At 36.5% G+C, this 27,615-nt stretch overlaps 1 protein-coding gene across 7 annotated transcripts in view; it reads left to right on the top strand.

Moving 5' to 3' along the window:
- Positions 1-27,615, top strand: part of rgs3a (regulator of G protein signaling 3a) — a 161,174-nt gene that overhangs the window by 100,327 nt on the left and 33,232 nt on the right. For 6 of the 7 annotated variants that reach the window (XM_047372373.1, XM_047372374.1, XM_047372372.1 and 3 more), the window contains one exon: positions 20,653-21,627. In XM_047372373.1, the coding sequence (XP_047228329.1) occupies positions 20,653-21,627 (975 nt within the window). Of the gene's footprint in view, positions 1-1,120; positions 1,274-20,652; positions 21,628-27,615 lie in introns of those variants that run through there. The other variant, XM_047372379.1, reaches the window with a different exon arrangement.

Genomic DNA, 27,615 nt, shown 5'->3' with positions numbered 1-27,615 from the left:
TTTACAGAAGTTCCATTCTTGTCATCCAAGTCTGGAAATTTGGATGACTTTGACTGAGCACGAACATATCTATAAATAAAGCCATGCAGTTCATGTTAGAAAACAAATTCAAATGACTACTGAGCAACGAATGATTATCAATGACAAATAAGTGGTATAAATGCTTTGTAGTGGCATTTTTCCTTTTCTATTATAAGAAAAGGTGGAAAATGAAATATGTAAACATGACTACGCCAAAACAAATTCCTTGTATGTCCAGAAACATACTTGGCAATAACGCTTTTCTGATTCTGATTCTGATGGTGTTTTTAGCATGTAAATTAGAAATTTGATTTTGATTACATGCAAATTTCAGATACCAGTGTATGATCGGATTGTTCTACATTATATCCTTATGTTCAAACCACCGTAAATGGCATATTTAGATTTAGAAATTTTCCAAAGTACCAATAATTTGTACAGAAGGAGAGTTTAAGAACATGTAGCCAAACATGATTGCATTTGCTGCCAACCTTACATTAAACTGCCTTTTAGGGCTGTGAGTTCAACAGCTGCTGCACAGAAACTGAATGTTTCCCCTCCAGATGCAAACTCTTTAAAATATGACATGTGTCGGGCTTTACACATGGTGATCCTTTAACAGTAGCTGGATTATGTGCACCTAATAGATATATGTGTTTTTCTCCCTGTATGTGCTTACAGTAGTTATGCGTCCATTGTGTTCTTTCTGCATCCTGTGGGATCATACTTAATGTCTTTACAAAGAAAACTGAGGGAGGGGGTGTTGTAGAGGCACAAATGGATGCAATATGTGTACGCACATGCTGAACAATATTTGCAGATACACATGTGCAATCACAGAGAGCATCACAGAGCAGTCACTCTGTTCTGCAGACAGTCATGTTTCTCTGTTCCTTCATTTGTTAGCCTCTTCTCATTATCTCAGTCTCCTCCCCTCTCCTTAGCTTCTTCTTTCCTTTCCACTTGTTTGTGCAGCTCGGGAGCCTACCTACTTTGTCTCTTGAGTATTCTCTCTCTCTTTCTCTCTCTCTCTCTCTCTCTCTCTCTCACCCTCCCTCTCTCAGACTGTGTAGATCTGCACAGTTCAGTTGACCTAGCCCACACTGACAGATTCACACACCAGCTCAGCTGGCCAGCCACAGACACTCACACACCAGTTTGACAGCGGAAGTAGGCCACTTTAATGGGGATGTGTGGAGAGCTTCTATCTGTCTTTAGTGGATTTTAACCTAGAACAGCTTCTTCTTGCCAGGTATGGTTTCTGCAATGTTAGTTTATTTTTCATCTGCCTGTGGCATCATTTGTGTTCTGTGAAAAGCAATTTCATTTAAATGATTGGTTGAAAATTTATGCAGGTATTTTGAGTTCTTGAGATTGTCATTAAGCTGGGCGAGTTTGATTGTGTAGAGAAGAAGGAGAGAAGACCACGAGATGAGAGAAAAGATAGCAAAAACCAATAAAAGCCCATTTATCACAAGACAAACTTATGACAGTCCCAGATGAAGAGTGTACATTGCGTATTTGTTAAGATTTTATTCATTCAACCTTTTATTTTTCACTTGTTAACCATTATTATTTCCCCTTTTTCCTCCCATTCCTCTTGTCCTCATTCAGCTTTGTCATCTCTCTTTAATGATTGTCCTTTTGGTACTACCTCACGGTGCTTAAACAGGTATTGCAGGCAATGGTTTTTGACCCTCAGTTCTCTCTTTGGTCTTTTAATCTTAGTGATACTTGTTGGCTTTGTCCTAATGATATGAGCTAGTTTGTCAAGTGCTGGGAACTCATAGTGTAAAAAGAAGATGTTAGAAGATAGCCATTAAAAGCACATAGAGAATGTCCATGTTAGACTCAGGCTGAAAGTGATACAAACAAGAGGAGGGAGCAAAGTGGGGGACCAAAGGGGAAAAACAACAGGAAGCACAGTGAGAAAATTGCTTTTTGCTTCTTCTCATTAGGAGAACTGTTTGGTAATTCTCTTCTTACAACAGATAAAAAACATGTTGAAAAGAATTAGATTCAAGATGTGTAATGTGAGTGTTAATATGCAGAAGTACAATCAATAACAATTTTTTGTGTTGGAGGTGTTAAATCTAGGAAATTATGGTTGAATATAACCACAAGAGCCCTACAGTTATTCATAATCAGCAGTAAACATCTGTCTATCCCAGGATGCTGCATACACATGCATACAAACATGATTAGGAATTATCAGATGGCTCCACAGTCTCAGCATGAACAAATGATATGTTTGTTATACCCCAGGAAACAGTCACACTCATAACAAGGCCTTGTTTGTCATTCAGGCACAAATACTCACAATGAACAGGAGAAACAAAAGAACATGTATGCACATACCCACAGTATACAAAACATCCCTCTAGGAGCATTATTTTCCAGATACTTACCTCAACATGACCAAAATCTTACCCTTCACTTTAAAATGTATTGACTTACATTGCGCTTCCTGCCATTACATTGGAGGATGGGTCTTCTCAGCGTAATTGTTCAAATTGATTTATGCTCTCTCATTTTTTTCTGTAAAGACCTTTTTCCGTCTTCCTCAGTGGTAACACTGTCTTAAGCTTTCGAGCGTCATGGGGCCAGTTACGTCAATGACATTTTCTCTGTGAACCCTCAGCTTTCACCAATAATGACTGGGCTCATCGCCCTGCCCTCCCTGCTTGTCATAGTCAGTGCCTGGTGTCCTAAACGCTCTCTCTGTTCATTGACACATTTAATTGCAGAACGAATACTAGAAATGGGCTTCATATTCCACTTAAAAAGTTTAGTTTACCACATCAGAGTGTACTACTGTAAGTTGAGTCGTGAAACTTTGTTGTGTGGATAAAATGGATAGACACTGAGCTGAATCAAAGTGCCAAGTACCTTGTACTAAGTCTCTATGATATATGACTAAACCCAAGAATGAACCAAGACATCAGTTACTCCAAGAATTTACTGCAAGCCAGTGTACAGTCATTCTGAGAAAACAAACCTATTGTTTTTTCTTTTGTCACTTATGTTGGCATATTTTTGGCATTTGTTGAGTAAATGTGAAGAAGTTAAGCACATTTTGCAAAGCATCCACTCTTCTTATATCTGTAAAGTGCTGTATGTGTGTCATGTCATCCATGATGTGCCATTGTTTTGCATAAGGCATGTGTAATGGAATAATGGATGTAAAATGTAAAGTTTGATACTGCATAACAGCTGAGTAAAATACTTTTTGCATTTTGATCGTGTCTCGTATAATCACCTGACCATCTTGGGGTGAAAGTTTAATGTTCTACATGCAGTCTACAAGGCCAATCAAGTAGTTAAATAATTATTAGCTGAACTAATCACAAATAGTTTGAACAGCCTTGCTGTTGGCATGTCAAGTATCTGACATGCCAATGGAAGTAAATATTTAGCAGCACAGACAAAGTGTCAGCATAGTGTAGCATGAGATTAAGCTACATCAACATTGTATCATTACTTCAAAATTTGTGTAGCATTTCTGTAAGTATCATTACAGTGGCCCTTTTGTTGCTTTTTAAGGGTGCAACACGTAAGCTACGGAATGTTTATGAATGTTTAAAAAGTTCTTTGCAGCCTGTTTTAACTGTAGATCGTATTGTGTGATCGTATTGTTGTGTGTGTATGTGAGTCTCTACTGAGTATAAAGAAAATTTTTGAGCATTGTTTACTTAAATATATTGCACAGATCTGACACAACTTCGTTTGTCATTTAAAGTTAGGTCAGATATGCAATATTGTATTAGATTAGACACTTGGCAACTCATCACTTATAAAACTGTCGTCTTTTATTCACAAAAGACTACATTTAAATGCTTAAAACTGTATACTGCATTAATGGTAGAAGCCAGATTGCACTACTTATGAACTGGATTAACTGATTATCAACAAGTCTGAGCACCACTATTAGCTGTCAGGCACAAAGGTGAATGGGTGATGTGGGCTCACTTTGAAGCGAAAGGATGTGGGCGGGACACCTTGCATTCAGTGAGTTAACAATGAGCTATATTGAATAAAGTTAAATATAAGTTGATCCGTCTAATAACTGAAGCTTGGACATATTTTAGTTCTACTGTGAGACAATGACCCAAAGGAAACGAGCCTGTAAACTACACTGCAACAATATAAGAAACCTCTGAGAGCATATGAAGGACAGCTACTAAAGGTTATTGTGATTAAAGGTGGTTTTTAAAAACTGTTAAAGCACAATGTTTGCTTTCAGGATTTTTACACATTTTACACACATTTACATATACATTCCATTCCATTCTACTTTTAACAATATATTGTAGTCCTGTATATCATATGTTGTGTTTTTTTGAAAAGCGGTATATATATTGATGTTATTTTCTATTATTTAACTCTATGAAAACCAGAACAATACAAACATCGAACGGTGATGAACATTATTTTGAAAAAATAGAAACTAATAAAACCAAGAAGGTAGAGAGACAATGAGATTTAGCTTTATTTATGTCTTTCAGTAAACCAGAATAAAACAAACATCGGACATATACACCTAATGAGTCTATTTCTGACAGCAGATTGTTTTTATTGTTATGTCTCTTGCATTGTCTCCTCAGGAACCGTCCATCATAACTGAAAAATTCTATTGTACACAATGGGTGTGATGCAGACAATGTACAGATGTGAGCTTTGGCTCTGAAAGGAAAACTTGCATTGTCTGGACCTGGGTCTCCAGACATATCTAAAAATAATATGTGAATAAATGAATAACTTAAAAAAAAACAAGCAAAACTGCCTCTAAAACAACCAGATACTCTCATGGACGAATGTCTTCCTGTTTATTAATATTAAATCTTTGCAGAGACAAATGTAAACCACACAGAAGAATTCACCAAAATTGAAGAGTTAGAAATACAGTGTTTTACAAATGAAGTTGGTGCTATTTTACTACAGTTTTTTGGTCCTCTGAAGATTAAATTCTGTATTAGTTGGCTAAAATTTGAAATGTTTGTTAATATCTTTTTTAACAGTCAATTAATTAAATTATTAAAAATGTACTTGTCTTAACTCTTTGGGTTGGGAAGTGGATTTAGATTCAGTCACTCTTCCCCTTTACCATTTCCTCTTAGAAAAGAAAAAACAGTTGCAAACCAATGTTCTGCTTTGCATGTTAGCGTAAACTGAGAGATTTATGAGAGTAGACTTCCCGATAGGCTGAAATCACTCCTAAGTATTTCTATTAGAAATTGAACTATTTCATTTCATTTTCATAGTTTAGCAAGTTTTAGTTATAGACAATATTACTGCAACACATCAATGCTGGAAATTATGCAGTGAAATTTCCTTTAACAAGTGGAAACCTGAAATATATGTTGATAATGTTGGCACTGTTGGGGTAACAATGTTGAAGCTTTAGATTTTTTACTCTGCTGCTTCTTAAAATTAAAAATTAAAGAGACAATATATCAACTGACGATTGTAATAAAAATCTGTAAATAGGTCAGTAATCTTTTTTCATGCGTTAGTAGTATGACATGCTATTATGTTTCAGTGTTCCCTTTTATGATTTACAACAACTTTTACACACTCACCCTTCCTCCTTTGCTCCTTGTTCTCCTATTTCATGTTTTTCTTCCTCCCTCCCTCCCTTTTGGTCTGATCACAGGTGTAAATAAATAACTATCACTGTCTCACCAGTTCCCACTCAGTAACATCAAGGGCAAAAGAGGCTGGTGCATTGCAGTGCATATAATAAGGCCATTTAAGGATTGATCATCTATTTGTTCAATCTATGTAAAAAGCTTTTGGTAATAACACCATGCTGTTATGCTCCTATATCTTCAGATTGTTCTGGAAAGCACATGTGACAACATTTTTAATATATATTTAGGTTGTGCAGACCTGAAGGAAGAGAAATGTAATGTCTCACAGATAGCTGCACACATAACATCTGGATTAACATCCTATCAGACATCACAGGAAGCAGTATAAACCTGTTCGATGTTAGGCCAAACATGTGATTGGAGGAATGTGGAAAATGGATTGTGTATGTCTGAGAGTGTGTTGTTTATGCAACAACCTGTGACTTAGACTGGAACATATGATATCACTTAAGGCAAATAAACAACTTGTGTGCATGACTATTTTTGGTGGGAAATAATGCTCACAAACAAGTCTGCTATCAGTCTTGAGTGAGAAAACAGCAGCATTGCATCCCTCAAAGAGTCTCTAACAACAATTTTCCATGGGATGAAGCTTCCAAGTCCTGAGGACTGATATCTGCTTGAATATTTTCTTTTTGCGTTGTGGGTTTGTAGGACACATGAGGGGTATGTGTTTCTTCTGAGCAGGTACCTTGTGCTGAGTCATTTACCACCTGAATCCTGCCTCTTAGGGAATATTTTTGTTAGATTTCTAAATTAAATTTCCCTTCTTGATGAAATAACTTTATTTGATATGTGATTTTAACCTTGTTTGATATCTTTTGGTTCAAAAATTAAGGCCTTTGTGATGTAGAATTCATTGTAACATTTTCAAACAGGAAACCAAAAAGGGACTTTAAAGTAGTTTATTATAAGGGTTTTATTCTGCCTTTTCAAGGCATTATACAAATGATATATGAAATGAAATAATGTGATACTTGCAGACCCATTTAGCACAATCCTTATTGTGCCAAATGGAAGACATTTGAATTGCTCATATACAACATGCTGTTTTATAGATTTGTGTAGAGAGAAGTAAAGTGGAGTAAAAGCTAAATTTAAGTTTTACCGAGGGCATTCAGAGGTAAAAATTGTGCTTCACTTGCACTGGAACTACATCATAACCTTGCAATATAAACCTAACTGGATGCAGATATTTCTAAGGTGAGATATCAGTGCTTACAAAGTTGGAAAATGGTCTCATGACTAATAGATTACAGCAAGCGTGGGGTTTGTGAACTGGAAAGTAAGATGGTGACTTAATGGAGGAAGATTTCCTTCAAATGTGCTTTTAGAATATTTGAAATCCCCTACGTTTTTTTTTTTTATGTGGCAGGAAACAGTTTTCCCAGAGGGGCCATAATGATTTAGTAAGACAAAGACACATAAATTGTACTGAAACATGGATGCAATAAAACCAACCAGCTCTTTCATGTGTGGCTTTTCATCTTTCAAGATTTTATGGTCAGAAAATGCGACCTTTATTTTTTTTTCTAATGATAGCTTGTTGGTGAGTCTGGTTGTTTATTTGTAATATATTCTCCCAGGCAGTGATGTAGGAAATTACTTTTTGGGGTTCGGGCTTTTTTTTCCCAATGATGCTTGTGAAATGACACCTGCAACAAAATAATGATAGTGGGGTTCATGGTTATTAAATTTAACAAATCTTCTCTTTTTAAAGAATCTATCATTAATTCTGGTTGGCCAGACTGAAAATATTAGTAAATAAATTGATAAATAACAATCATAAAATAAAAAAGTAAAAATATAATGTTATGTGTTAAGCATATTTCTTTTAGGATGCAGTCATGATGATTCAGTGAATATATGGAACGGCTGAAAGAAATAAGATTAACCCTGTTCTTGCTCTTTTTTGTATCGACGTGTTTGTTTTAGGTTTGCCCTGTGGGCTATGTAAACAGGAAGTGTTCTCTAAATGTATCTAACCTTACACATCATTTAAAGAAATCAGTGAGATCACTCAGTGAGTAAAGGAAGGTATTAAACAGGGTAAAGGCGAGTCAAACGTTGCATCACTCAGACATTCAGTCAAACTGCTGTTACAGAGATTCAGAGCCTGTGAGTTGAAGAGAGAGGAGATATTTACAGGGAGTGGCATCGAGGAGGATTTATGTCCTGTTGTATGCTACCGCTCCAGAGTTTTGACAGCTCACATCACTGAAATGAGTTGGACTTAAAGAGATGAACTGGAAAGGTGAATTTAGCAAGTATTATCTTTAATACATTAATTCATCAGTTGCTACAAATGGTAAAAGTAGGTTTATGCAAGGGATCTCATCAGTTTGATGACTTACTTAAAAACAGACATGATGCAGCAAACTGAAGTAAAGACAGGATGATAAAGATGAAAGATGGCACCTTGTTTCTGCTGACTGTGAGGAATTTGGGGGTAAGATGTAATGACCTGTGAGATTATATATGGCCCACCTTTAGCTTTTGGAAAGTGTGCGGTACAGCTGCTACCCCTGGGATGGGTTTCTTGTTGCCGTGGTAACTAGGGGACAGATGAGGTCACATGATTACCCCTGGGTGATGCAGGAAATAATGCCAGGGCTATTATTCCTCCATGACACATCTGACTTTCAAAATAATATTGCTTTTCATGTTTTGGAACAATGCTGATCTACATATAAATGTAGATCATATAAATTTTAAGTTTTTATTCCTCCCCTGGTTTATTTATCTCTTAAACTTGTGACCAAAGACAAACTGAGGAAACAAAACTGAACCCAGCTATGGGTTCAGTTTTGTGTGTTCAGTGTTTAAAAAAATCTGGCTAAAAAGAATAGCAGCTGCTGGTAAAGGCTGTAAGGGTCACTCTAAAAATGTGTGAGGGCTAACTTATCTTCTCTATTCAGAGATGTTTTTAATGGCATTTGGGAGTTAGGAATGTCCGGGTAGATGTGGGAAAACCTATTTTAAATATCTAGGCAAAACATTATAATTTCCAAAATACATAAATATTCTCTTTATTGTCAGCAGAACCAGAATGTGGTAAAAACTTGAGTTAATATCCTAAATATATTTTACATTTTAAATAATTTGTGATTGTGTGTGCCATGGATAAAGGTTTGCTAAAAATACCTTTGAGTGTACTCAATTCCAATCAATTAAGTAGCTTTTAAAGTTTTAACCACATTAATGATTTATTTTACAAATTGTGAAATGCACATTGGCAGGACTTTTCATGCATTATTTTATAGTTTGAATAAGCAATATCTTTCTATAACATTATTACAACTGTAGTCCTTATTTGTCCTTCTCCAAATTACATGTATTTGCCCCTGACCCAATTTTACCAAACATCTGTCTTTCTTCTGACTGGAAGTAATGGGATTGCTTTGGAGTTGCTCAGCCAGACCTGAATACGATAGAGAAACTGTAATTGAAGCTAAGGATTACGATGATGATAGGTAGCCCTTCCAACATCAAAGTCTTGGAGCTAATCATCAAAGAGAAATAATAAAAATACCAGTGGAAACATAAAAAATGTTAGTCAGCAGTTATAAGATGAGTTTGATTGCTAACAAAGAAATGTTTCTATTGTTTATTGTAAAGGGTATAAATAGTTTTTTACATGCCTTTTCCTATGAAAAAGTAAAACCAATCAACTAATTGTTTCAAAAGATGCTCTTTTTAAATTGTTCTATTGGCTTTTGACTCAAAATAGTTTGAAATCTCCATTTGCCAGGAGTATGAATAACTTTGAGCTTAGCTGTATTGAAACTATAATTTCAAATAAGAATAGCTACACAACAAACTGCTATTTCCCCCACCCCAGTATTACTTGTATATTGTTATGTCCTCTGCCATTCTCCAAGATTTGCAGCAAAATCTGTAGCACCTTACTTTCTGAGAATTTGGGATTATTACAAAACATTAATATAAGAATAAATGCACTTGACTCAAAATTAACTTTACAAAAGCAAGAGCAGAGAGTATCATATTTTAAAAGCAGATATGTTAATAAAAGATTGTTAGCTGTAGTACTGTTGTAGAGGACAGAAGTATGAAAATAGCCCAGTTGGAATTGAAGCTGTAGCAGTACAGCACAACTAGCTGCTACAAGATGTTAGAAAAGTATAAGTGTCTAAAGCCCATAATAGCCCATTGCATTAAATTAACTATTGCCTTATGTAATTATTTTTGATAAATTTATGATTACCAAAGTGGCAACCATTTTGGCAAATACTGTAATTGCTGTTTTGTGTTCCATTATTCCTGAATTTCTCCGCTGTGGGACAAAAAAGGATTATTCTATTCTATTGGTTTTTGTGAAAACATTGTTTTAGTTTTGGTGATTAATAACCACCATCTTATAAGCTCGCCAGTGATGAGTAATGTCGTGTCAGTGTTCAGATGGGACTGGCAGCTCTGCAAAACAATAAATCAAGAATAACACTATTATTTTTTTTTTACCATGTATTTGGTGCATCATGACTCAACAACCCTTCTGCAAATTGTTTTGCCATAAATGTTTTACTAAAACTATAAAGAAGGTTTTGATTTAACTTTTGTCATGATCCACACATGAATGTATTTTAGTTCTCGCTTGTGTTTGTCTTTATATTATTTTAGTGTTATTGTCATTTGGGTCTATACCTTTTCATATTAGTCCTTTCCTTTGTGTTGAGTTTCTTGGTTTTGACCCCTCGCCGGTATTAGTTCTTGGCCTTTTGTTATTTAGATCCTATGTGTTTCCATTCAGTTCCTCCTGGGCCCATTACTCATCCACTCCTCAGTTCCCTCAGCTGTTCTGCATTCTGTTCATTGTACTCACCTGGTTTGCATTTCTCTCATTATTTCTTCTCAGTACTTAATCCTCTTGATTTCTTTGTCTCACTGTTAGATTCTACTGTTGTTCTCTTCCTGGTTCCTGTGTCCTGAGTGTCCTGACTGTTTTCTATTAGTTCACTCTCCATTTTATGCCTCATCAACACCATCAAAACATGTCAACTTTGGGCTAAAATTTTGGATTGGCTGGTTTTTTGCTCTACATAAAGATACAACCTTCCTGAAGCTAAAATTTCTAGAAGTTAAATTTTTTTCTTGGAAATTTGTTATTGCATATTCTCAGTGTTATCAAGTAACTTTATTTGCCTGCTTAAGTATTTTTCTTTATTGTCATTATTAATATTAGATAGATCTGCACAAAAATAGATTTGTTTATATCTGTGAACTCACCGCAAGTGAAGTGCACGGAGGCTTGATTATTCACTTGAGACAAATATGAAAAACCAGAATGGCGGCCTTCTGGTACTAATTGTAAATAAAGACACCATCTCTAACATAATGCATCAGTGTCACGGATAATGAAGTAAAAAGTCACCAAGCTAAAATCCAAAATCAGTTTTCTTTTTCTTTGTTGCTGACAAAATGTCTCGGCTTGGCTTTAATTAGAATTTAGTCTGAACCTCTCCCTTCCTCTCCCACCTACTCCTCTCATTTCTGTGGCATTCCTATTGACTGACTTCCCTCCTCCCTTCTGCTTGTCTAATCCACTTTGTCACCTTCATCTATTTGGGTACTCAATCCGCATCTCGCTCTCCCCGCTTCTTTAATGGAGGTTTTGTTTGCTTGCCTAATTGAGGCAGCGAGGAAGACGTTGATCTGTTAAGTCACTGCTGTCTTTGCGACCATTTGAGAACGTGAGTTATGCACATGCATATGTACATGCGTGAATGCAAGCACAAAAGCAAAGAGCTGACACACCCAAGATGGCTTGTTCCACATTAACTTGCTTGGGTTCTCTTGTGTTTTAGGCAACCTAATGGAGGACATTGTATTAAAGAGAATAGCTAAAAAGATGAATTATTTTATAAGAAAATAACTTGAAATGTGTTAATGTTATTCTTTTGTATATTTAGATAAGAAATGATAACGGTTTGAAAAACAGAGCTAGTAGACCTGCCTTGCTTGTTTATGATTACATGTGTCTGTTCTGTGTGGGGAATGTTAAAAGAAGTGTGTATCTGACAAGACAGGTGACTCAATTGTGTCTTAAACCATATCTTCACCAGAGACAAGTTGGTGTGTGTGAGACTCAGAAAATAAGAGGGCTAGGCAAGCTGCAGAAAGAACCAGAAGCTGCAGCTGCTTTAGGCTAAATCCCACATGATCTCAGGATAACAACGTCCCATGATACTTCAAAATGTTTCAGTTAGAAAAGCAGCACACTGAAACTATGACGATTTCCGCAAGGCAATCAAAAATCTTACTTCACTAACAGTGGCTCTCATTTAGATTTAGACCACATTGTATATATATATATATATATATTTGTGTTTATATTTTTATATATAAATGAAAGGAGAGGAAAGAAAAAATGGGGCAAACACAGTGGCTTTACTTTGCATCAATTCCTTTAATGCTTCAAAAAAGTACATTTGTTTCTAAAAATACCTCTCATGTACCCAGAGGAAAACAGAGAAGCCTTAATGTCCCGCTTGTAATGCCATTAAAAGGGGACCACAGGAAGGTTAAGGAACACTCAGAAGTAGAAAATGAGAACTATGTATTCCCTTTAGGCTGCTAGTTTATCCTGGTTTCCCAAACAAAGGAGAATGTCTTTCTCAAGCTCAGCTTCCCTCATCAGGCATCAAATTCCACAATTTTTAAAAGACTCGTTGGATAGATAATGAGGACCAAACTGAACTTTTCCTTCACCTTAAGCCTACAAAGTTAGGTTATAGCCAAATCCTTTCCAGTTTTCAGCAAAAGAATGTCTGGCAGTAAAGAAGGAATATCCATCGCCTCTCAAAGAACAAAAGTTAAATTCTCCAGACACAAAAGCACCATTTAGAGACTTTCAACTTTTATGACTTATTTTTAGTTTCATCACAAGTCACCAGTTCCTTGTAATCTTTAAAGTTGTGCTGGACATATTTTAAACAGGATTCCTATCCGATGTTGAAAACGTCTGGAAAAGTATGGGATTTAGAGTAATTATTATCCAATTCAAACCAACTACTGAAAAATGTTTGAGTTTCCAGCCTGAGTTCAGTATCTAAAATGTAAAAGTCAGAATTTTAGAAAAAAGAAAGGGCTTTTACATTACTTAGATTTAAATTATACTATTTTCTAGTTTCTGCCCAACTTATTGATCATTTAAGTTTTTTAATTACTTATTACATGATAAAGAAATCCATGATAAATACACACTCATAAAAAAAAAGGGTAATTTTATAGCTTGTTTGGGTTGTAAAAGCTCCCAGATCAGGATGCTGAACTGGGTCTGGTTTTCAAACCAGCAAAAACATCAACATTGAAACTTCTTTTTTTATTATGTGTTTGTATGTTCAAACACAGCTGATTCAAATGGCTATATTACCACCTTAATGACGTTGTCATCAGTTTCTGTAGGACTCTTCTACTGACTCTCTTGATTTGGGTCTGTTGAACCAGGGAAACATCTAAAACATGCAGGACACCACCCCATGAGGACTGACTATGGATGGGTCTGGTATAGAGTAATTACAGACTGAATTTCATATGTGGCAGATAATAAATGAAAGCTGATCTTAGGTAGCCAGGATTTCAATTCAATTCAATTCAATTCAATTCAATTCGGTTTTATTTATATAGCACCAATTCACAACACATGTTGTCTCAAGGCTCTTCACAAAAGTCAGGTACATACATTTCAATTAATCCTAATCATTGAACAGTGCAGTCAAAGTTATTTATTTATTCAAATTGTCAAATTGGATAAAAAGTTTTTCTGTCTAAGGAAACCCAGCAGATTGCATCTAGTCAGTGACTTGTAGCATTCACTCCTCCTGGATGAGCATTTAGAGACAGTGGACAGTCACTGGCGTTGACTTTGCAGCAATCCCTCATACTGAGCATGCATGTAGCGACAGTGGAGAGGAAAAACTCCCTTTTAACAGGAAGAAACCTCTAGCAGAACCAGGCTCAGTGTGAGCGGCCATCTGCCACGACCGACTGGGGGTTTGAGAGAACAGAGCAGAGACACAAAAAGAACAAAGAAGCACTGATCCAGGAGTACTTTCTATAGGAAGGAAATGTACCGTATTTTCGGCACTATAAGGCGCACTTAAAAACCATTAATTTTCTCAAAAAATGACAGTGCGCCTTGTAATCCGGAGCGCCTTATATATGGATCAATTGGTTAATTGGTTGATCCATACTGGTTGTACACGGCGCTCTGTCAAAATGTTTCAGTACGACTGGTAAACTACAAAGCCGCACCGCTTGCAGCATTACGGCTACCGTAGTCAGGGGTGTCGCCGAAGTAATAGCGGAAAACACCTGTACTGTGCTTACTCCTAGTCCAACACCACTTGTGTGTGTATAACGACCCCAAAATTGCACCTTTCAAGAGACACGCTTACGATGCTGAGTTCAAACTCAAGGCTGTCAGCTACGCAGTCGAACATGGGAATAGAGCAGCAGCGAGATAATTCAACAGTTAACGCTACTATATTGTGAATGTACTAACGTTTGATTTAGTGCATCAAACTGTTTCTTTTACGTGTTTACTGAATCAGGGAAAAGTTCCCTTTCACGTTTTAACTAACGTTTGATTTCAACTTCAACTTCATAAACTCCAATGCATTCCTAACGTGCGGTTGGCTCTATTCAATAAAATTCTATGTAGAGGAGACCTTACCATGAGAGTGAATGGAGTTATCAGAACGCTGGTTTGTAGTGTATTAATAAAGTTTGACTGACTGACTTATCTGACTGTTTTGTTGACATTCTCTTTAGCACAGCTCCATCTAGTGGATGCATAACGCAACCCCAGTCAAACGTTTGACTGCAGTAGCTTCTATTCTATGCGCCTTATAATCCGGTGCGCCCTATATATGAAAACAGTTCTAAAATAGGCCATTCATTGAAGGTGCGCCTTATAGTGCGGAAAATACGGTAAATGTTAATGGATGTAGCTCCTTTAGTCATTTCTCCTAGAAAGAAAGAACAGATAAACTCTGAGCCAGTTTTCAAGGTTAGAGTCTGAAAGAGAGCACATAGAGTTAGTCACAGTAAAGGCTCAGTCAATTGCCATGTGTAGGAGAGAGAAAGGGTTAAACACTGAAAGACAGGGCTATGTGGATCATCGATAGAGGGTGAACATTAAGTTGTTGCCAGCAGAAGCTTGGACGATGCCCCTCTCCAGAAAGGTGTCACAGGTAGACACAGAGCCAGGCCAGGTGTAGCTTCTAGGAAGAGAAAAGAGAGAACAAAGTTAAAAGATGAAATAACTGCAAATAATGCAATTTCTGATAACTCAGGAAGCTCCACAGGATCAAAACAGTCCAAACACAAATCAAGTTCTACAGTTATTTCCAATGTTGTCTCACTTGCTGAGGATGAAGTTATCATCTTCGGGAGTATGTCAAAGATTTTCTTTTTAATAGAATCAATTTTATTTTGGAAGAATCCCATAAAGTCATGACTGCTGAGAGCTAAGGGATTGGATGGCTCAACAGAGCTATGACTTTGTGTAAGTTTAGCAACTGTACTAAAGAGAAACCTAGGATTATTCTTGTTCTCTTCTGTTAATGATGAGAAATAAGCTGTTCTAGCTTGGTGAAGTGTCTTCTTATACAACAGTAGACTATTTTTCCAGATTAAATAGGAATCCTCTAGGTGTGTAGAGGGCCATTTTCTCTCCAATTTTCTAACATTGTGCTTTAAAGTACGCAGTTCTGAATTAAACCAGGGAGCTATCCTCCTATGAATAATTACCTTCTTTTTCAAGGGGGCTGCATTGTCTGATGCACCACGCAATGATGAAGTAACACTATGAACAAGAGAAACAATTTGTGAAGGGGAAGAAACAAAATTATTGCCCTCCACTGTGTTTTTTTGTGATAATGAGGAAATTATAAGTGGAACAGACTCTTTAAAGGTTTAAAGGATGCCAAAACATTGGTAAAATACCTCTTTACCACTCCACCAAATCTGAAACTGACTTCAGCATTGTGTGGGTTCAGAATTTGTTGAAACATACAGATAATTAACAAACTAGGTAACTGTTTTGTGCTCAAATGCCTACAATGAAATAAACAGAATATTATTGGAAAACTGTAGTGATTTTTTTGTGGCACGTGAGGATTTTTGAATAGTTAGAATTGTAGGAATCCAGTTTACAGGTTTTCTTTGGTCTTTGGCTGCTTTTTACACATTGTTAGTCTAGTACTTTAACTTATACAGACGTATGAATCATTGAGACTCGTAAACTCAAGGGGTGAGCTTATGTAGTGACTGAACAGACATCTTATCGGGAAATACATTCTATTCCTATTTCCTAAAGACATAACTTTCAGATATATTCTTTTTTTTAGCCTGACATGTTTTTGTTTAAAAGACCTTCAGAATGCATACAGAAATGATGATCACAACCACTTTAAAAGAGGACAAAAGATTTGACATATTGAGCGTAGTAGAAAAGAATAAGGGGTAGCTTAAAGTTTTGCATTGCATTCTCTGAATGGGGCTTAAAAAGGTCCCAGATCTACAAGCTTCAAGAGACTTTATTTCCATTTTCACACACGTCCTAACTGTCATCAAATACCATTACTTTCAAAAACGTTTACTCTTATTTGACACTTTAATATTTTCGAGAGCTGCTTGAATTCTCAAAATCTACTTAAGTTCAAATATGACTTCTTAAAATCACTTTGAAAGAACATTATAGAACAGAATATGAAGGGGTCCAAACAAACAATGAACAGCGTTAACTGGATCACAGACCTCAGTGACTCTTTTTCAGTGTCTGGTCCTGGTTCTGTTACCAGAGGAGAATCACACTGTACCATTGAGATACACATATAAATGAATGAGATGAAGCTGTTCTTTTATCAGCAAGTGAAACTCTCCTTGATCTTAACACAATGTCGTATTACAACTATCCTTGGTGGCTAAATTAATCAGATCTATTTGTAACCATTGCTGTCAGATGAGGGATTAAAATAAACGCATAAAAATGCAAAATATTGGTTCAAATAACTCTGTCTGACTCATCAATGCACTAAGATTCTGGTTATACCACATGTTCAAATAGCAAGTCAGCCAGCATTTTACTGCTTCACTCTGCCCTAAAATATTCGAGTTTATACAACCCATTGTCAAAAAACAACCCAGATACTCTAATCCCCTTTAAATGCATCCATGAAGGTCACACACAGAGGAAGTGGGAAAGAACGCTTGAGGATCAATGTACCCACTTATTCAAATCTTTGTTATAGCAGTACAGCTTGTGTTTTTTTCCTTAAATCTTTCTGGTTTAAATTAAGATAAAGGGATTAAATCTTGTGGTTGGCTGATTGGGCAAATTATTTACTACATAGTCTGAGTTATAGAAAGCAGTTAATATAGCACACAACTAATATTGTATACTTTCTATGTTTTATTTCTGAATATAAACAAAATGTGTCAAGAGGGTTTAAATGGTGCGAATCACCATTTACATAAAAATACATACACTGGTTCTGTTTACTGTTCAACAATCAAATACAAGCAACAGAATCTGATCTGTGCATTTTAATTGCACATTTTTATACAAAGTTCTCAGAAATTAGATAGTAGTTTATAGATTGATTTTTTTAATCAAGCCTAAATAAAAAACAGAAAAGCTGCTTAGAGTTTAAAAGTACAGTTTAAAAGGCATTGCAACTTTAAAAGTGTAAAATATTTGCATAGTTGTCTAAGAGAAGGCAACACCATTTCTGGTTAAAACATAACAGCATCTTGTGACTGCATGTCGACATCATGGGTTTAGTTGTCCAGCACAATGAGGCCCTTCACAATGTTTAGAGCTATGGAAAGCCGTTTCATTCAAAAATAAATAAATACTGCTATTGATAAATTATTAATAAATATTCCATGATATAAATAAATATCCGCATGAAATAAAATAAAATAAATATGTTAAAAGAAATGTTTATCTTATTTTATGTAATTCATTTCAAGATTTAATTTACTTAAAGATTTATTTAATTTACTTAAATATTTATTTGTTTATTTCATAAGGCAGTTTTATTTTGTGAAACTTTTATTTTGTAAAGCTACTTTACATATTTCATTAACTTTTACTTTTTAACCCTGTTTTTCATTTTAAGCTCTTTTTATTTCCTGTTCTTATATTCAAATGAGGGGGCGGAGTTTTATCTTTGGGGCGGCGCTGGAACAGCAGGGCCGAGCTCAATTCGTGGCTGTGGCCGGCAGAATTGGCTAGAGCTGCCACCGGAGCTGCCACAGCATGCCGGAGGATGCCAGAAGGTGCGAGACCAGCCGTAAAACCCTGCCACGGTGGTTGCTGCTGTTTTTGCGGAAGCTGTTTGTGCAATTAGTTTTCATCATCCTTTCAGCACGTCATACACACACATAGTGCAATTTATTTCCCATCTCAAGTAAATGCAGCCACCTTATGTTATGGGTCTAACGCTGTTTATTAAATAAAAACCAATAAAGACATCATCATTTAAAAGTAACAGGCTATAACAATAATGATATCCTGTTTGCCAATAATCAGCAGTGGTTTCAACAAAAACCGCGGCGACCGCGGTGGCAGGCTTTTAAGGCTGGGGCAAGGGGAGGAAGCTGGGGGATCCTGCGAGTAATCCCCTGGCTCGCTCCGGCATGGTGTCTTCTGGCAGACAGCAGCATGCTTCTGCCCCAGCCACGAATTGACCTCGGCCCTGCTGTCCCACCGCCGCCCCAAAGATAAAACTCCGCCCCCTCATTTGAATATAAGAACATTAAATTAAAGAGCTTAAAATGAAAAACCAAGTTAAAAAGTAAAAGTCTCTGAAATATGTAGAGTAGCTTTACACAATAAAAGGGTCACAAGATAAAACTGCATTATAAAATAAATAAATACATCTTTAAATTAAATAAATCTTGAAATGAATTAAATAAAATAAGATTAGAATTTCTTTTAACATAATTATTTTGTTTTATTTCATGGGGATATTTATTTATTTTATGGAATATTTATTAATAATTTATCAATAGCAGTATTTATTTGTTTACTTAATTTTGAATGAAATGGCTTTCCATATAGAACTGACCTCAATTTACAGAATTTATTTACAGACCTGGCTAAGGGTTTTAAAATCTTAAAATACAGTTTGTACTCATTTTTGTTATAGTACTGTTATTTGCGATTAATCATTTTTGGTTTTGACCCACAAATAATGAGCTTCATTAAGACTCTATTTTGGGTTGGTGGCTAATGTTTTCACATAGTTTCAACCCTTTTTGATGTAATTTGGTATTTACAGCTTCAATCAGAAATTTACATGCAGGCATTGCTTGCATGAAAATAATTATTTTTGGGGCTTTTAATGGTGCATTTAAACAGTTCTTTTTCCAGAGTGGAATATATATACAATATATGACTTAAAATGAATTTGAATTAGTTGTGGATATTCTCTCATCCACTCGTATATACAATCCCACTAATATTTCAAAAAATGCACTTAAGCAAGTTTCACTTCATTTGCATACTTTTGGTAGTCATCAATACAGTTCTGGTACAGTTCTGGATGGATATTTGACAGTAGAGTTCATTTTAGTGGTTTGTTTCCCAGCATGGACCCAGCTTTTAAGCACAGTCCATAAATCTTCAATAGACTTGATGTCAGGACTTTGAAGAGTCAATTTCAGGACCTTAATTTTAGCCTACTATTGTCTGTGGCTCAATAATAAGAGTAGTCAAATGAAAAGTTGTGACTTTGATTTCATTTGTGGACAGGACAATGAACTTCAGGTTAGTTAAGTTGTACCTTAACCAGTCTACCCTGGAAAAAGAAAATTCTAATGGTATTCACTCTAATACGTGTTTGTAAACTTCTGACCAGAACTGTAAGCGGTAGCAACACTGTTAAAGTGCTTCGTGTCCATTTAAATAACTTATGAGATTTTCTGGTCTCTAAATGTTCTGATAACACATATTTATAAGCAGAGGTCACACCAACATGTGTTAAAGGATGTCTAAAACGATGATGTTTCAGCCAAATACTGAAAGGGCAACTGTGCTGTTATCACTTTCCCAAAAAAAGCCTGAAGTTTATAGTTTATCCATAGTGAACCATTAAACTAAAACTCAACTTGCAGTTTGTAATTTAGTTCTAAAATCAATGACATGTTTAAACCTTTTGCTGTTTGTCAGATTTACAGTCAAATTCTGTTGTTCTGATCTGGGGCTGGCCCACTCGAAATTAATTTGTAATGATCCACCCACGGGGCTCTGTGAGCTTGACTGTGGTAGCTGGAGGAGGTTAAAGATGCATTTTAAACCAGCAGATTTTGAGAAGGAGGTGGTAAGATAGAGCAGAAAATAAAAACTGCTTACTAACATAGGGAATGGGTATTGTTTTATATTTAAAATTATTATTCAACAAAGAAACACATCAGAGAGAAGATAAGACGGTAAAGAGAGAATAAAAGAGCTTCGTTTTTATTCATTTTCAGTAAGAAGAAGTCCGGAAAGCCTTTTTAGCAACCTAGTTTGAATAAACCACTGCTGCATGCTTTTGGAGTCAGCATCTGCAGTGAACAGGACAACAATAATTGAGCATTAAAAATGCCACAATGAGAAGTTATGGTTTTGTGACACCTTGGAAGCTCGACTGCAAAGACTGCCAGATTAGACCACATTTGCTTTTATCCTCCCACTGATGCCATGGTTGTATTTGGGATCTTTTTCTCTGGCAGGACTATCCTTGCTTAAACTGACATTTTGACCTCCTTAAAAGACATTATTATGACATACTGCAGCCCCAATGTTGTGGCTGCTGATAGAACAGTGTACAACACAAAAGCTTTATGTTGAAGAATGAACTGAATTTAAAAATCTAATTTGCTCTTGGCAGTTTGTATTCCAATAGTCTATTAAGCAGATTTTAACCACTTATTCTCCTTCTGTGCTTTTCTTCTTTGCTTTTTCTAGATGTTGGAGCCTAAGGTGGATGCCTATTCCTGTGAGCTGGGTGGTGTAGAGGGAGATGGAGAAAGCGTGGGCCTCCACATGCCGACGCACAGCCCAGAAGGTGAGGACAGCAGCCTGTGTCCCTCCAGCCCCTCAGAGCCTGCAACACTTGGAAGTCCTCACCCATCAGAGCCACTCACACCTTTGGATGAAGTCTACACACCCCTTGGAGGTCTGCTGAGATCTGGGTACCGACATAAGGTGCCTCCCACACCACCTCCTTCCACAGAAGGCGAGGATTCAAAGAGCATAGAGGGGAATGAGATGGACATATGGAAAGGGAGTAAAGATGAAGAGGAGAAGGCAGCAGAAGAGGAGGAGGAAGGGATCAGCCAAAGGAGTGAGGAAGGGGAGAAAGATGGAGATGTAGAGGAAGAAGACAGATGTGAAGAAGAGGTCAACCTAAACCTTGTGGTGTCAAACACAGATGAGGACAATGTCTCAGAGCCGCCAGACACTAATGCCCCCCCTTCCTCCTCCTCCTCCTCGTTTGTCATTCCTGAGCTGCGTCTTGATCGCTCCTTCAGCGCTGACGCCCTCTCCTCCCCCAACACAGATGAAGAAGAATACGAAGAAGAGGAAGAGTCCGAAGAGGAGGATGACGAAGATGAGGAAGACGACAGCGATGATGCTTACTTACAGCGAAGCGACAGCAAACGCCGTAGTATGGTGGAGGGTGCAACGTGTGAGAAGCACGGTGGAGGGCGGCTCAGCGTGCAAAATTCCCTCCGCCGGCGTACGCATAGTGAAGGCAGCCTCCTGCAGGAGCCCCGCACGCCCTGCTTCACCTCTGACAATGCCATCAACTGTATGGAAGCTGGGGGTGTGCACCACAAGGGCGGATGGACGCTTCCATCACCCAAAACCTTGAAGAAAGAGCTGATGAAGAACGGGGGCTCCATGCACCAACTGTGTATGCTTTTCTCTGGGAGGAAGGTAAGCAAGTTGAGTTTGAATGAGATAAACACAAAACAAGTAAAACAAATTCAACAATACATATAAAGAATAAGGCAGGTATTTAGTTTATTTTACTGCATAAAGTAATTTAACTTTGCTATATTTCTTTGAAACAAATGAATCAGCCTGTGGTCTGTGTAAAAAGGATGACATCAAGTGGTAAAAAAAAGAAAGTACACAAGATTAATCTTATTATTTCAAAATACTATCAAACATATTTACAGTATATTGCAACATCCAGTGCTATGCAAAAGTATTTATACCCACTGAGCTTGGAACCTGTCAGATAAGGGAGGCCCCCCATATCTTGGTAGATTTGTTGTTGTGCAATCCTCTTTCCATTTTCAGATGATAGATTGAACAGTGCTCCAGGAGATGTTCAGACTTAGAATATTGTTTATTTTCAATCCCTCGTTTAAACTTTGCTACAACTGTATCCCTGGCCTGTCTCCTGTGTACCTTGGTCTTCAAGCTGTTTGTTCACCAATGTTGTCTAGCAAACCTCTGAAGCCTTCACAAAACTGTAACTATACTGAGATGAAACTACACGCAATTGGATTCTATTTACTTATTAGGATGACATTTAAAGGACAAATGACAATTGGTTGAACTGGACTTTATTTAGGGGTATCACATTTAAAACAGAAAGACTGAAAGCAAATGCAAATCATTTTTGTAGATTTTTATTTGTATCAAAAAAAGATTTTAACCATGTATCTTTTTGCTTCACTTCACAATTATCCACTAATTTGTGTTGGTCTATCTCATGAAATATCAAGAAAATACATAAAACTTTGTGGCTGCATTGTGACAAATGTGTAAAAGCTAAAAGAGTATAAATATCTTTACAAGAAACTGGACGCTACCTTATGTAGTTAGAATAAAAGCAATTTAGTACATGTATGTTTACTACTATGTATCATTCTGCACATTGGTTTGTGACCTTTTAATCTGCCATCAGATTTGGCCATCATCACAATTTATACCAAGCAACTGTCAACCAAAGTACTAATGCAAAGGACATTTGACTTTATTCAATTAAAGCTTAACCTGTTTTCTTATGGAAAAAAACAAAGCAGGAAAGATTTAAACCCAAGATTTATGCCCTTTACCATCAATCTTCATCATCCACATTCTCTGACACTTTGACACATAAAACTGAAAGAATAAAATAAATAAATTATCGAAGACTAATATTAACCATTTGTGTGTAAGATATAAAGTTATACTATATTAAACAATATGAATATTTCCCATCTATTGATGACAAAAACCATCCATGTTTATTAATAGTTCATTTTAAAATAATGTAGATTATTATTATTATTATTAAATATTAAAATTATTATATAATCTGCATACATATATAACCATGATTAGAGTTACAATCTAAGGTGTAATCAATGATCAGAGCAGAAATAGGAAGCCACAGCTAAAGAGAACTCATCTATTTCTGATTCTTGTTTGAAATTGTGCAGCATTAATTCTGTTTTGTTGGTAGTAGTTCCTATAGTCAATCAGCAGAGGGGAGCATCACATTCCTATTGCCCTGCAGTGCTGATTTCTGTTTTCAGCAGTTGTGTAGAAATGAAATTGAAAAATCCTTCCTGCCATGGCTCACTTGTTGACTGCAAAGTGTTTTGGCACAAACCACTTTTACATTTTTCTTGCATTTACCGTAATGCACACAAATCATCTGCTCTGCTCCACTGCATACAGAGAGCGGAAACTCACATGAAGACAGTTGACAAATGAAATCATGGAAAGACAATCACATCAGGACTCTGTTGGCATTCATTAGACCTAATGACAGACTTGTTACAGACGTAATAAAGAGTACATTTTATTGTCAAACAAAATCAGAAGTGGTGCTCCTCCTTATCTGCTTCTCCTTCCACCAGTCTGTCAGCGCACTCGACAGCCTTAAATGGCTGTGTGTGCACTCTGCAGCAGAGGAATGCAGCAGACAGAGCTGGACCCTGTTTGTCTTGGCAGATTCAAGGGTATTTTTACTACCTATTGGCGTCATGGACACATTTCCTTTGAGGGGTTTGTTTCCATTATTAAAAATGATCTTTAAACCCACCACCAACATTAATTTTGTAAATATTGCAACATTTTGAGAAGCTGAGTTTTTGTTTTTGTGTCCAACCCCTAAGGAAAATAACTTTATTAGGTCACCTTTGGACTGATTTTTGCAGAAACTAAATTGTGCTTCAAAATGGATTTCAATCAAACTGGCTTTAAGTATTCTGCTGTTTCAAATGTTGCTTATTATGGCCAGATGCATGCATAAAATGTAATATGCAATAAAAATTTCTTTTATTTTTGAATTTTTTATCGGAATATGTTCCAGGATTTATTTGATTTAGTATTACTAGTCACAGGGTTGTACGCTGGCGCAGTTGCTTTGCAGCAAGAAGGTCCTGGGTTCGGCTTTCTGCGTGGAGTTTGAATGTTCTCCCCGTGCATGTGTGGGTTCTCTCTGGGTCCTCTGGCTTCCTCTGACAGTCCAAAAACATGACTGTTAGGTTAATTGGTCTCTCTAAATTACACTTAGGTGTGAGTGGGTGTGTGCAGGGTTGTTTGTCCTGTGTGTCTCTGTGTTGCCCTGCGATGGACTGGCGACCTGTCTAGGGTGTTCCCTGCCTGTCGCCCATAAACTGCTGGAGATAGGCAGCAGCTCCCCCGCGACCCTGTTAGAAGAAGCGAGTAAAGATAGAAAATGGATGGATTACTAGTCGCTTCCATATGTTCTCTTTTTACCATTCAAATGACTTTTTTGTTTAACTTTGGTTTCATATTCAGTGCAGCATCTGTTATTATGAAATAATATAAATTGTTTTACTGATTTTCTTTGTGTTTAACCTGAGGTTTTAGGCTTGAAACAGTAATGTGAGAAATAATGGCTGCCCCAAGAATTGCACAGGAACCAGTGAGAAATGCATTAATGTCCCACCATGTCAATATCTGAAGCTCTTTGTGTCACCTCTCTTTTCTCCTGCCAGGCAATGTTTACTTGCCCTTTAATCGGCACCAGCTCTACTCCTGTCTTTCTTTCCGCTCTTCACTTTTTCCTCTCACTAGATTTTTTTTTCCCTTTGGCCTATCAACAATGTAACTAGAGCCAATGACATTCAAAGAGCAGCTCAATAAATGAATTATCTCTTTAGTTGACTCAATATTTGATGGATAATGTTTAAAGCTGCTGCTGCAAGGTAAGGGAGGAAAAACTATGTCAGAATGTTTAAAACTAAACAAGTCTACATGAAAAGTTTGTGTTTTTAAATACAAAATAAAATATAGATATTAAGTCAAGAGTGAACAAATATCAAGGGAAATCATAATGAAGCGGGAACATTTTGAATATAGGAATTTGGAATATACAGAGTATTGCAAAACTATTAATATACCTTGAATTGTTTTCCATTTTGTTGTGTAACAACTATTCTCAGTTTATTTTATCAGGATTTTATGAGATAGACCAACTCAAAGTTCAGCAATTTCTAATGACTTTCAAATTTCTTTCTTAATAAATATGTCTTTCTTTTGAACTTTTGGCTTAATTTTCTTTGCAAAAAGCTGAATCTGACAGATTGGATAAGGACCACCTATAAACATCAGCTGTCAAGTCTTCCACAGGTTCTTAATTGGATTTAGGTCTGGACTTTGACTAGGCCATCCTAGCATATGAATATACTTTGATGTAAACCTTTCCATTGTAGCTCTGGCTTCATATGAACTTATCAACTCAGCTTCCTTGTCACTTCTAAAGAAAAAGATCCCCACGTCATGATGCTGGCACCACCATATTTCACTGAGGGGATGGTGTATGCATGGTGATGTGCAGTCTTAGTTTGCTTCCTAGAATGGCTGTATTACATGGAGTAAATTACAGGCAGCTATGCTTACTGACTGGTGACTTCTGATCACAGCTGGTTGTATTTTTTTAATTTTATTTAGGGCTATCAGATTTGGGGTGGCTAAATACAACATATGAATGCCCCGCTATTCAGATTTTAGTTTGAAAAGGATTTATTACTTTTTCTTTCCATTTCACAATAATTACTTACTTTCTGCTGGCCTACCATATATAAGTTGGAGTTTGGGGTTATAATCTGATAAAATGTGACAAAGTTCAAGGGGTATGAATACTTTTACAAGCTACTGTAAACTACCACCTTAATAAGTTCATTTGAAGTATTTGTGGCACTAGTGCCTTTACTTGCAGTATTCACACAGGTCATGGGCATAGAGAGAAAAGGGGAAGACATGCAGCAAAGGTCCCAAGGTTGAGAATCAAACCCCAGACGGCTGTTTTGATGACTAAAAGCTTCTGTATATGGGGCGCATGCTCTACCTCTACACCGTGCGCTGCCCCACTCACTTTAATGTTAATTTCGCAATTAATTATTACTAGGAACTACCACAGCAGCAGCTTGATTATGATGGTTAAAGCTTGTTTTTCTTTGGTATTTAGCAGATGCCTCACCATCACCACAGAAGCAAATAAAGTTACAAACCTTAAAAGCAAATTGGTCAAAAGTATAACAATATTGCTAAATAATCCTACTCTACATCACATGAAAACAAGACATATGCTAAAAATGTTAGACCAAACCACTGCTGATTCGGACTACTTAACAAAAGCTTCTTCAAGCATCAAGTCATCTTGCTGCAGTGGGTGAGACTTTGCTGCAGATGACATCCGTGGACAGTTCTAATAGAAGACTGTTGGCTTTAGCAGGCCAAATATGTTGTTTATGAGGTCTTAATGCTTGTTTGAAGCTGGAATAAATATCGGCTCTCTCTGCAGACGTTTGCGGGAAACAATTTTAGTGTGTTTACAGATACTTAGATTCTCTAGATGTGCCGATAATCAGCTGAGGCAGAGTGAGAGGAAGATTAGTTGGATTATATTTTAATTTAAAAAAAAGTATGTCAGTCTCAGTTGCAAAAATTGTAATTAATATGAGGTTCCACTTGGTGCCTGCATGATAAACAGAACAAGCATCTCCATTTGTAGAAATTGTGTGTTGGGAATTAACTTTTTGGATCACAGAACATTTACTGCTGTGTTTTATTTTTATAACAGGCATCCCTTCTCCCTTTTTTGTATAATTTATTGATCTAACATTGTTTTACATAAGGAATATAAGGGAAAACACATTACCATTAAAACCTTCAGATAAATCAGCGTTTTTTACATTAAGCACATAAATATCCTGTGCATGTATATTGTTTGATACAAAACTGTTGGCCAAGATAAAGCCAAAGCTAACGAGTAAAATGAAAACTGCTTCTGTAGTCTACTTATGAAACATGAGGGAAAACTGAAAAAAGTAATAAACATGCCGTTTTTATGTAATCTGGTATTGTATTTAGTGTTTGAACGCACCTTTAGAGGGGAAGGTTGTTTTTGGGGAACAACAGGAGTGTTAAAAGTCATCAGTCAGTTGCACCCAACAGATTTCCTGTGGCTTATTCATGTAAATTTCATAACTCAATAGGGAGTGTACACCAGCCTCTGTTGTGTGAGGGGTAAACTGAACAATTATACTGGTTAATAAAGCTACACATTTTATCTGATTCATAGCTTCAGCTTAATGGAAACGGTTATTTTATGTTTTTTAAAACAAGCGGGACTGCATTATTATTCTAAGTCTCAAGGTTGGATCAAAGCAGTCTAAAAGGGAATACAAATAAAATACAACAACAGGCTATAAAGAATAAAATGAATAAATATTATACAATTAACATATAAATATATAAATAAAGGCATTATACATAATAACACTGAAAAAGCGTGGAAATACATGTGCGAGTTATCAGAAAGTCCCTTCTTACAGAAGAAAGAAACCATGGAACGACTGAATTGTTGAGTTTTACTATCTTTCAGTGTTGAGACTGCAAAAACATAAAATTTAAAGTACTCAGCTTGATCAGCTTCTAAAGAAAATATTTCTA

This window comes from Girardinichthys multiradiatus, chromosome 8, assembly GCF_021462225.1.
Source record: "Girardinichthys multiradiatus isolate DD_20200921_A chromosome 8, DD_fGirMul_XY1, whole genome shotgun sequence".
In the NCBI taxonomy this organism is placed as follows: Eukaryota; Metazoa; Chordata; class Actinopteri; order Cyprinodontiformes; family Goodeidae; genus Girardinichthys; species Girardinichthys multiradiatus.
The sequence above is the reverse complement of the archived record's forward strand: the minus strand, read 5'-3'. Positions and strand labels throughout refer to the sequence as shown.